The following is a 12,507-nucleotide window of genomic DNA, read 5'->3' as shown; positions in this document are numbered from 1 at the left end:
AGAAAGGAGAGAGAGAAGGAGAGAGAGAGAGAGGAGAGAAAGAGAGAGAGAGAAGGAGAGAGAGAGAGAGAAAACTGTTTAGAAAGTTCACTGAGAACAGTTTTTTCCCCATTCTCCCTGAGAATAAACCTTGATTTTTGACACTGGCAGAAAAGCCATTTAGCTAAATATACACATATATCAATGGTGGGAGAAACCATCCCTTTTAAAAGAGGAGTTTAACTGCCCTCTCTTTTTTTATTCTTCTTCTCAACACCTGCCAGACATTCATAGAGAAATCAATCTATTTGTAGACTAGGGAAAATGAGACTTTTGTCTTATTCATAGGTCAAGCTTTCTCCACTACCACCTCCCCCCCCCCCAGCCCTTCTATGGGCAATGATATTTTTGGGGAGGGGGGAATTCAGCCTGCTGTTTATATCGTGGCTTGGGGTGTGTGTGTGTTATTTTTTGTGAGGAGGGGGGAGAGAGAGAGAGATCGCTTGACATTTTATGCAGATCAAATCGAAGAGTGACTAGAGAGAGAGAGAACGCTGCCTTTTAAAGCATTTTTTTTTCCTCCTGGGCTCTAAATAAGAGACTTACAGGAGGAGAGGATAACACCCTATGAAAATACAACTGAGAGGGAGTCTGATCTGATTTAGGCCAGGTAAAGGAATAAGAGAGAATACCTGACTTGGTACTCTTGAATGGGCTGCAACCTAGAAGGCTTTTACATAAGCAAGAGTCAGATTCCCTGCTTGGGGAGGAGAGAGAAGGAGGAGAGGGAAGAAGGAAGAGAGCAAAAGTTTCCTGATAAGGCAATCTTATTAACAGCCCAGCCAGGAAATCCTTAAATTTACAATATGAAGCCTCCGGGTTCCTGCATTTCCTCCCCCCCTTCCCCCCCCATGCAGGATTTTGAAAAAAGCAACACCCTTTTTAATACGGTTATTGCAAAATAGGTCTGTACCTGACTTTCATCCAGCAGTAGTAACAAGGAGTTCTGTTTGTTCATGTTCTTATAGAAGGCAAATTGAAGAAGTCGGGATTTTAAGTGCTTCTCCAAAGTGGGGTGGTTGGTTGTGTTTTTTTGGGGGGGGAGGGAGGGGGGGTTAGGAATTAAATAATTTGCAAGAGAATGGCCACAAGTTTGGGACCCTTTCCTGCAGGTTTCCCCTGAGAAATAAATCCTGCAAACTTTTACTGGACAAGGCAATGTTTGAATGCTTGTATATCCGAGAGAGTGCTGTGCTGAATTTGCAGGGAATATAATAACGTTTAGCTTGTTTGTCTTTACCAGTCAGAGGAAACCCTTTATAAAATAGATCTTGCTTTTTTAAAAAAAGTAAGAATTTCAGCTTTCTTCTCTCTCCCCCCCCCCCCCCAGTTCAGTTTGACATCTTTGTTACTTCGAGCATAGTTCATTGTGGCTTCTTTCCGCGTAAGCAATATGCTTTTAGCAAAGCCCAGTTTTAAGTTGAAGCAAGCGGTGTCACATGGCTGTTCCTGGAATTGTGTGATTTATTGTTAACGTGTAGGATGTTTGCCCATGTTAAGCCCAAAGCACCTTTTCTGGCAATGTTCAGGAAGTGAATGGATTATCTCTGGGTGTTATGAATGCACAATGCAAACGCTGACAGTGCTTAGCATTGTAATGTTGGTATTCGCTGCTGGTATTTTGAATTGCAAAGTAGAACACAAATGCAGAATTTTGAAGGGAGAGAAAGTCTGGCTTTTGGGGTGGTTTTTTTTCCCCCATCTCACGTAAGACTGACCTCTAATACTCAAAAAAGTATTTGTTTATTCAAACATTCTTATTGTTCCTGACTCTTTCCTGCTACTTTTGCATAGAATTATTTCCTTTTCCTCTCTGCCTTGTCTTCATGTTTCATATGCTGCCACATTTTCCCTAGATTGCCATATAATGTCAGAGCTACTTCTTCTGCTGGCTCCCATTTTGCTCACAGAGCTTCGGGGATACTTCCGGTAGTCCTCAACTTACAACCGCAATTGAGCTTGACGTTTCTGGTGCTAAGCGAGGTGTGGTTAGGTTTGTCATCCCCCCCCCCAATTTGGCAACATTTCTTGCCACAGTTGTTAAGTGAATTGCTGCAGTTGTTGAGCTAGTAATCCTGTTGCAAAGTGAATCTGGCTTGCCCGTTGATTTTCCTTGTCAGAAGGTCACAAAAGTGATCCCACGACCCCAGGGCACTGCATAAAAATACATGCAGCTTTCATAAATACATGCCAGTTGCCAAGGGTTCGAATTTTGATCATGTGACCTTGAAGATGATACAATAAAAGGGGGTCATAAGCCACTTTTTCAGAGTCTTAACTTTGAATGGTCACTCAATGAATGGTCATATGTCAAGGACTACCTGTATTATAATTCTACAAACTTAAAGAGGACCAAACTCAATCCTCAATCCTATATTCTCATACTTGCCGAATAAGTTCCTTGAAATCAGCCGGCTCCCATCTATACTTTATGTAAGGTTTTTCTATCTGGGGCAATAATCTGAAAAGCCCATCTGGAGCTTCATTCAGATGTGAACCCTAAAAGTAAAGCGAAGGAGATAAGAGACAGATTTTTCACTAGGTTCACTGATCAGGATTGTGGAGGGAGCCAACCTGCAGCTGCTTGCCAAGTGTCCCCTTCGGAGCAAACTTAAGTTTGTGTCAAGGGTGCAAAAGCTGCAGAGTGATTTACAGTGTTGCTATCGGAAGTCACAATTCCAAGGAAGTATTGGAAGCAGTGTTCCATAAACTTGGCCCAATTCAGGTTAGCAAATAAAGCTTGGTTTCCTTAAAGCGTGTGTTTATTTCAAGATCAAGACTTCAGTTGATTGACTGTCCTTCCTGAGACTGGGTGCGAGGCTGCACCCAGTTACCTTGCCTGGAAAAAGCAAACCTCCATATTTGGATATGCAAAATAACCCTAACCCACCCTCTCTTTCTTCCACTTAGGATTTCAGATGTGTTCTAAGCTTCCTGGAGTGAGAGCTGTTCAGGATACTGATGGAGACGAGAGCTCAGAATGGCAGTGGGTTACAACCCTTACTTCAAGGCCAGCATGACCCCGGGAGACAATTTGGAGACTCTGACCTGAGGGATGTCCTAGCACAACAAGTCCACGTCTTGTCCTTGGACCAGATCAAGGCGATCCGAAACACGAATGAATACACGGAACCTCCTACGGTGGCTCCCCGACCGGGACTGAAGCCAGCACCACGTCCAGCGGTGGTCCAGCACAAGAGCGAAAGACCGCACGACTTGACGGAGCCGCAGCGTCATCTGAACAGGCTTCCCCATCCCCAGGTCCATGCTTCTTCTCGACTCCCGCTCTCCCGTTCCATCAGCACGGTCAGCAGCACCAGCTCGCGTGGGAGCACGAGGACAAGTACGAGTAGCAATTCATCCGAACAGAGGCTTCTGGGGTCGTCCTTGGGGACGGTGGTCGAGGGGATAATACGAGTACAGCCGAAATCGGAACTGAAGTCTCGGGAGCTGAAACCCATCAGCAAAGAGAATTTGCATATGCACGCCTACCGATGTGAGGACTGTGGGAAGTGCAAGTGCAAGGAATGCACTTATCCGCGGACTCTTCCGTCCTGTTGGATCTGTGATAAGCAATGTCTTTGCTCAGCGCAGAACATGGTAGATTACGGGACCTGTGTCTGTTGCGTGAAAGGTCTTTTCTACCACTGCTCCAACGACGATGAGGACAACTGTGCCGATAATCCCTGTTCATGTAGCCAGGCCCACTGTTGCACTCGGTGGTCCACCATGGGCGTTTTGTCCCTCGTTCTGCCTTGCTTGTGGTGTTACCTACCAGCCAAGGGTTGCCTTAAATTGTGCCAGGGCTGTTACGACCAAGTCAACAGGCCAGGCTGTCGCTGTAAACAATCCAACACGGTTTGCTGTAAAGTTCCCAAAGTCCCACCCAGGAATATTGACAAGCCAACATAGCATCACTAATCGGGTAAACAAGGATGACGATGGAACATCGAGGGGGAGGCAGCAACTAAGTGATCTGTAACTGTGGCACTGTTTCTTGGTGGTGGTGGGGCAGCAATGAGAAAAGTCCAACCTCATGGAGACCCTTCTTAAGAATCCACCCAGGGAGATCCAGAGTGGGAATACACTTGGCAGCACCTAAAGTATTGCATAAGCTAAAGAGACTTGAGCTACTTCTAAGCAAACTCGCGTGTTGTGCGTTTGTGTGTTTTTTAAAGGAATTAGTACACTTGTAAATTAGGAAACTACTTCAACCTGCTCCCAGTTATTTTCTGCCAGAGATGTGCTATATTTTTGTATATAGGATATTTTCAACTGTGAAAACACAACAGAAGCGCAAGTATGGCACACAGGTCACAAAATATTATACTAATATGTTGTACATTCAAAAGAATGTGAATCAATCCATATGGCTTAGATTGTATTTTTTCCTCTCTTTTTTTTGGCCTTATGAAGCCCTTCAATGGCAAATCTCTGAATCTTTTTTTTCCCCCTTTTTGGACAGTTGCAGTAAAATGGAGTCTTTATTTTCTATTTTTTTTTCAATATATTGTCTAGTGTAAAGAATATTTATTTGAAGTTTTATTATTTTATAAAAAAAATAAATATTTATTTTAAGAGGCATCTTACAAATTTCACCCCTTTTTATGAGGATGCCACCATTGCTGCAGATTAGGGGTGAAAAATACATATATTCCCTATAAAATAGAAAATATATTAACGTTTGAAATTAAACCAGGCTGTTTGTCATTTTTTTCCCCCTCCGTACCCTTCACTTCTTTGAATTGAGCAATTGCCTCTGGGATTAGGATGCTTAGAAAAAGAAGCAGGTATCAAATATATTTTTCTAAGCTTTTGTTTGGTGATAAGGGGATCCAGAAATATATACAAAAGTAGAGCTAAATGATAAAGGCTGTTAAAGAACTTAAGATAATCAGTAGTGGCAATATTGCATTCAACTATGACCTTTGTCCTCCAAAAAAGTCAATTATACAGGTCGTTCTCAACTTAAGACAGTTCACTTACCATGTTTCCCCGAAAATAAGACAGGGTCTTATTTTCTTTTGTCCCTCGAAATAAACATTTGGCTTTATTTTCGGGGAGGTCTTATTATTTTTGAGGGGCAGGAGGAGGCGAGCGTGGTCACCTCATAGCTGCAGCTGTGTTGCAATATTTTGGGGGAGGGCTTATTTTTGGGGAGGGCTTATTTTAGCGCATGCGCTCAAAAGCCCAATTGAGCTTATTATCTGGGGAAGTCTTTTTTTTCAGGGAAACAGGGTAATGACTGTTGGAGTTTACAGCGGCAATGAAAAAAAGTGACTTATGACCATGGTTCACACTTACAACCATTGCAGTATCCCCGTGGTCAAGTGATCAAAATTCAGACACTTGGCAACTGACTCATATTTGTGACGGTGGCAGTGTCCTGGGGTCATGTGATCGCTTTTTTGAGACCTTCTGACGAGCAAAGTCAATGGGGAAGCCCAATTCACTTAACAACCTAGCAGCTGCAGTGATTTGCTTAAGCACGTTGGCAAGAAAGGTTGTATAATGGGGCAAAATTCACTGAACGAATGTCTCACTTAGCAACATAAATTTTGGGTTCAATTGTAGTCGTATGTCGAGAACTACCTGTATTTGATAGCAACGTTTCTTTCCCCCCACTAACGACAACAAATATGAATATGGCCCAGTTACAGAATTACATTGCCTGGGGAAATGGATTGTGTTTGTAGGTATTTAGCAATAGCAATAGCAATAGCAGTTAGACTTATATACCACTTCATAGGGCTTTCAGCCCTCTCTAAGTGGTTTACAGAGTCAGCATATCACCCCCACAGTCTGGGTCCTCATTTCACCCACCTCGGAAGGATGGAAGGCTGAGTCAACCTTGAGCCGGTGAGATTTGAACCGCTGAACTGCAGATAACAGTCAGTTGAAGTGGCCTGCAGTACTGCACCCTAACCACTGTGCCACCTCGGCTCATTTAAGGTACACTGTTCCCATTTTCAATAGGTACATAAACAATGCCTTTCATTATTTCGGTTCATTATTCAGCCAGGCCTGGCTTATGAAAAGTGCAAAAAATAAGTTCCATGCAAAGAGTAGGAAAGCCAGAAACAGAAGAATTTTTTCTGGAAATCTGAATTCACTCTAGTTTAAGCCAAGCTTCTGGTTGATGCATCATTGCTGGAGCTGATTCTGCCTAGGTACGTGTTCTTCTGCTTCCAAGGTTCTCGCAGGAAAACAAAATTAACACCCGGTTGTATTAAACAATCTTTTTGTCTTTCAAAGTCCAACCTTCCAAGTCCAGAGTACTGATTACACAGACAACAAGTAAATAAAATCTGCCACACGTGTGTGCGTGAAAGAGAGAGAGAGAGAGAGAGAGAGAGAGAGAGAGAGAGAGAGAGAGAGAGAGAGAGAGAGAGAGAGAGAGAGAGAGAGAGAGAAATGAGATTGTTATTTTTTATGAAATCAGCTGACAGCCGTGTTGAGGTGTCCTCATTGTCCTTTTCCAATCTGAAATAGTTTAAGAATGTCGTCATGATTGTGCTGGTTGGATCCCAGCAGAAATTCTGGAAAGGAATTGGGAAATTCTCCTTCCAGTGACAGATAATGAAATGCCTTATGAATTAAATTCACAAATGGACGTGGGAATGTGGCCTGTTTTGCGAATTACTAGTGCAGTTATATACTGCTGTTTATTTGCACATGGGCGTTGCATGTTTGAAGAGTTGAATTTAAGTGTATCAGAAATGATTGTTTGTATATGATAAAATCAGCTTTATCTTTGGGGCAGTTGAAGCTGCGGATACATTTTCTGCCTAACAGAACAGTTTTACAAACCAGTGGCTTCCTTGTGTATCTTGTCTTTCTTCTCCCAACATCTTCAGTCAACATGGGACAATTCTGAACATTGAAGTTGGATATATGACTTCAGATCACAAAGTGCTCCTGTTGATGTAACCTGTGACTTTTTGTGACACCTCATAGAATGACCGAATAACAGAGTTGTACGGGACATTGGAGGTCTTCTAGTCCAACCTCTTGCTCAAGCAGGAGACGCTATACCATTTCAGATAAATCTTTGTCCAATCTCTTCTTAAAAACCTCCAGTTTTGGAGTACCCATAACCTCTGAAGGCAAGTCCCTACAATGCTTCATTCTTCTAACTTGTTCAGGAAATTTCTCCTTATTTCTAGGTTGGTTTTCTCCTTGATTAGTTTCCATCTAAACGAGAAGTTTCCATCTTCTCGTCCTGCCTTCAGGTGCTTTGGAGAATAGGTTGACTTCCTCTTCTTTGTGACAGCTCCTTAGATATTGAGACACTGCTATCTAACCCAAGGATGGTTTCACCTTTTGAGAAAGTATTTGTAATTCTGAAATCTTGTTTTCATCATGCATGGAGATATGCATGTGTAGGTCATATATTTATGGCAATGTGAGAAAATGTGACTGCTATGCTTTCTTAAGCAACGGTTCCATAAAGAAAGGAAGAAAGAAAGAAAGAAAGAAAGAAAGAAAGAAGGAAGGAAGGAAGGAAGGAAGGAAGGAAGGAAGGAAGGAAGGATGGATGGATGGATGGATGATAGATAGGGAGAGAGAGATTAGTCTGCCAAAAAAACTTGGTTTTGTACATAAGCCATATTGCTATACTGCAAGTTTGGGGACATTATAAAACAACCTTTCTAAATCTGGTACCATGTAAATGTATTGGACCATAATCTTCAAAACTGCCAACAATGATTATCAAGATTTGATTAAATCAGATTGGTCAATTTGATCAGACTGTCAGTTATAAATTATCAGATGATCAAATCAGAGAGTGAGTTTGCTCTCGTGGTTAAGGCACCAGGCTAGAAGCCAGGTGACTGTGAATTCTAGTTCCACCTTAGGCATGATAGCTAGCTGGCTGGCTTTGGGCCAGTCATTCCCTTTCAACCCAGTTTATAAGTTTGTTGTGAGGAAAATAGGAGTAGGTAGGAGTTTCTGACATTTGCAAGTCCAAACTTAATTTAAGATGCAGTGGCACAGTGGTTGGAGTGCAGTACTGCAAGCTACTTCTGCTGCTTGCCAGCTGCCAGCAGTTTGACAGATTGAATCTCACCAGGATGAAGGTTGACTCAGTTTCCATCCTTCCAAGGTCAGTAAAATGAGGAGCCAGATTGCTGGGGGAAATATGCTGATTCTGTAAACTGCTTAGAGAGGGCTGTAAAACAACGTGAAGCAGTATATAAGTCTAAATGCTATTTTATTACACTACAAATTAATTGGTTAACTGTTCTTGTATTTTTTTTAAAAAAAATCTTCAAGTAACTGATCCAGTATTATTCTACCAGGAACGAAGGTGAATAGCCTATTGAAAATGCTTCTAATTTGGGAATTGCATTGCAGTCTGCAACTGTTATTTAAGATGTAGGACCCGGATGAGGACCCGGATTGTTGTTGAGGGCAATATGCTGACTCTGTAAACCGCTTAGAGAGGGCTGAAAGCCCTATGAAGCGGTATATAAGTCTAACTGCTATTGCTATTGCTATTGCTATAGTAGTTCAACTTTCCCCAAAGGCTGTTTGGCTGGGGATGATGGGAATTGTGGTCAGTAGATGAAGGATCAGTCGATGAAGGAGAACTTGCTTAACACTTGACATCATATCAACCAATTTCAAGTTAATCCCTCCTGAAGAACACTTTTGAACAAATTCAATGCAGACCATGTATCTATCACACATGCAATCTATCTCTTTTTTTTTTTTTGTTTGAGAAAATCAGGCCATATCTAAAATACAGATAGTCCTTGACTTATGACAACAATTGAGCCCAGAATTTATGTCACTAAGTGAGAAATGAGTTAGGTGAGCTTTGCCCCATTTTATGAGTTTTCTTGCCACACACATGTTAAGTGAATCACTGCAGTTGTTAAGTTAGTCACACAGTTGTTAAGTGAATCTGGCTTCCCGGTTGACTGTGCTTGTCAGAAGGTCGCAAAAGGGGATCGCGTGATGCCGGGACACAGAAACCGTCATAAGTCTGAGTCAATCGCCAAGCATCGAATATAAATCATTTGCTTCCACAGTCATAAGTGTGAAAAACAAAATCACTTTTTTTTCAATGCCATTGAAACTTCACACAGTCGCTAAGTGAACAGTTGAAAGTTGAGGACTGCCTGTAATCATTTTATTGATTGATTGATCAAATGGTCCCCCATCTCACACACACAGGGTGTCATACAATAAAATTCATGAAATATTAGACATGCATGATCTGGACACATGTTAGGTTTATGATAAAACAGGATTGATTAATTTGTTTCTACTTCAGTATGTGTGGAATTGTAGTGGTGATACAGTAGGTATCACAATGTCTTTCTTTGCAATGCCAACACACTCAGTTAAGCTACTACCATTTCTGAACTATTGGAAAATATTAGCTTGGCTTCTTTATCTTTGCACCTGATTAATTCGGCACATCCCACTCTCTCGGCATTCTGGAAAGCCATTAAAACCTGGCTGTTCCGGCAGGCCTGGGGCTGTTGACCCCAAAATACGCTCCAGCCCCATTTAGAACGGAGTGCATGAGGTGTTTTTTAAATCTATCTTTTCTTTCCTTCTATTTTATTTTTTTTCTTGATTTATTCTGTACTGTAAGCCGCCCGGAGTCCTACGGGATTGGGCGGCATATAAATGTTATTAAACTTATAAACTTAAACTTATCTTGGATCAACAGCAGCTAAATTAATGTTCCCATACAATAAATTAATCTGGGTTGGGACCCTAGTACTAAATCTTGCCAAGAAGCATTGCCTTTATGTTTAAATGGTTGTAGCATTCATTAAGTGCCATCTGAAGGTCCATAGAAATCTGAAAAAACACTTCTTAATTATTAGTTGCATAAAAATATTCCCCTGAAAAGTTTTCCGCTGCTAAGTGTTTCAAAAATAAAGCAATTGCTTGGACAGATGAACCGTTACAACATTGTAAGTAGCACTCATGTTTAAGGCAATAAGGTTTGAGATGGTTTCAGCTACCTTTTCCTTGAATTTTAGTGAGATTTAGTCACAACATAATGCAAAGGGTTTAGAACATGTATGTTTTTGAGACAGATGCTGATTTATTGAGAAAAAGTATCAGCGATTTCAGCCCAAATCCAAAGCAGAATTGAGAATACATGGGCTATTGAAACTGGTGGCATATTATCCTTTATTTTGGTGTGGGCATGTGTTTGTGGGCATGTTTTCACTTAAGTGAAAGATATTTGGAAAGATTCACAGGTCTGCAAAAAAACATTTTCAAGAGTTGTTTTGGTTATTCCACGTAGTTTTTATGTTTTTTGGTGCGCTGAATCCGAAAATGACCTCCATTTTATCATAGAACATCACGTTTCCTGACAATTTAGTAACTATGTTAACTAAGGCAATACCTCAAAATAAATGGAAATAGACTTACAAAATTAAAGTTTTATTACAATAATTTCATGAAAAACCTTTTTTTGAACTGAAATGAGCTCACCTACACACACTAAACTCAATTCTTCTTTCTTGTGAGGCTCTTCTTGGTGCATTTACGCTGGTGAGTAGCATCTGGAATGTCTCTCTGAAGCATCCAACAGTAGTCTGCCATCATTGTAATGCTCCATTTTCCCTGGTATCTCCTTTCCATCTCTTTAATGTCTTGGTGGAATCGTTCACCTTGTTCCTCACTCACAGCTCCCAAATTTTCAGGAAAGTAGTCAAGGTGGGACTGGAGGAAATGCATTTTCAAACTCATCAGGCAACCTAAAGCTTGAAATGCTTTCAGCATTCTTCCGACGATCTTTTTGTAGTGAGGATCTTTGTTATTGCCTAAAAAGTTCTGTACAACCTCTTTAAATGCAATCCACCCTTATTTTTGAGGATCCATCATGATATTGACAAACTCTTGATCAACTATAAGCCTTTTAATGTCTGGTCCGATGAACACACTTTCCTTCAATTTTGCTTCCGACAGGCATGAAAACTTGGTGACCAAGTATTTGAAGTATTCTCCATCTCTTGGAAGTGATTTTACAAATTGCTTCATAAATCCCAATTTTATGCGGAGAGGTGGTAGAAGAACTTTCTGGGAAGGTACCAAAGTTTCTTGGAGGACATTTTTTTCACCAACTGCTAGTACCCTCGGCTGCCAACTCTTCTTGGTCCAGTGATTTTGTTGGTCTCGACTGTCCCATAGACACAGAAAACAAGGGTATTTGGTATACCCAGCTTGTTGCCCAAGCAGCATGCACAAGACCTTCAAGTCCCCACACACTTGCCAACCATGGTCTTCATATTTAAGTTTATGAAGAACCAATTCCAAGTTCTCGTAGGTTTCCTTCAAGTGTATGGAATGACCTACAGGTATGGAAGTGTAAAAACTGTTGTGGAGTAAAACTGCTTTGAGACTTCTTTTTGAAGAATCTATAAAAAGACACCATTGCTCCGAATCATATTGGATTTTAAATTGACCCATCAGACCTTCGACATCGATGCAATAAACCAACTTGTCTTCCTGGGCGAAGCAAGGAACAAACTCCTTTTCACGATGTCTGAACCATGAAGATGACACTCCTGGCAACAATAAATTCCTGCTTTTCAGCTTTGATCCAAGTAACTCAGCGGCATCTTTAGGAAGATTCAAGTGTCTTACCAAATCATTCATCTCCTCCTGAGAAAACAATTTTGGTCTTGTATCATCTTTAAAGTCAGAACTTGATTCGTCATCTGGTTCAGGTATGATTTCACCTTCAGCGGAGCTAGGTATCTCTTCCAAGGTAGCAGGGGGCTTGGGTACTGGTATATCTGTGCCAAGGGGGATGGGATGAATTGCTGAGTGAAGATTTGGGTATGAAATGGAGTGCTTCCAGTTGGAATTAAACCCTTTTACATCGCATGAACAAAAGTAACAGTCATCACTATGGTTCTTTTGCTCTCACCATACCATAGGAATCCCATAATGGAAAGATTTTTTCTTACCCTTGAACCAGTTTCGGAGGTCCTCAACACACCGTTGGCACACTTTATGAGGCGCCCAAACTTTATCTTGATCTCCAATTTTTAGTCCAAAGTATGCAAAGTATACTTTTTTCACAAAGTCTGTAATATTCTGCTATTGCTTCAATGCTGTATATTCACCACAAATGAAACAGAAACTGTCTGGCAAATTAATACACTTTTGCGGAGCCATAACATAACGGTTGAAGAATGACGAGCTAACATGAATTGCGATGAAAAAGTGTGAACACAGCCTAGAACCAAGAACCTGAGGATGACTCGTGCACAAGTGTGGCATGCAGGAGAGAGCAGCTCTGTGTCTGTACACGAGACGTCACAGTGCTGGCCACACCCCCTGCACTGACCGGAGATGCTGCTGTATGCCCTGTGTCTCCCTCCCACTGGATTCTTCAGGAAAGATTAACCCCTTCTACCATTAGAAGCACAGACTTAAACTTGCTTAGCTTATGTATATATTGCTGACCATCAGATTTACAGT

At 41.3% G+C, this 12,507-nt stretch overlaps 1 protein-coding gene across 2 annotated transcripts in view; it reads left to right on the top strand.

Annotated features, from left to right (window-relative positions):
- SPRY2 (sprouty RTK signaling antagonist 2) overlaps positions 1–4,734 on the top strand; it is a 7,315-nt gene extending 2,581 nt beyond the window's left edge. For both annotated transcript variants that reach the window (XM_087726271.1, XM_087726272.1), the window contains exon 2: positions 2,950–4,734. In XM_087726271.1, the coding sequence (XP_087582397.1) occupies positions 3,001–3,951 (951 nt within the window). In that variant the 5' untranslated portion in view covers positions 2,950–3,000 and the 3' untranslated portion in view covers positions 3,952–4,734. The remainder of the gene's footprint in view (positions 1–2,949) is intronic.
- The last annotated feature ends 7,773 nt before the right edge of the window (positions 4,735–12,507 follow it).

Source organism: Thamnophis sirtalis, unplaced genomic scaffold (genome assembly GCF_051295495.1).
Source record: "Thamnophis sirtalis isolate CommonGarterSnake01/CBP01778 unplaced genomic scaffold, rThaSir2_p1.2 scaffold_12, whole genome shotgun sequence".
In the NCBI taxonomy this organism is placed as follows: Eukaryota; Metazoa; Chordata; class Lepidosauria; order Squamata; family Natricidae; genus Thamnophis; species Thamnophis sirtalis.
Note: the sequence above shows the minus strand (reverse complement) of the source record. Positions and strands in the feature narration are given on the sequence as shown.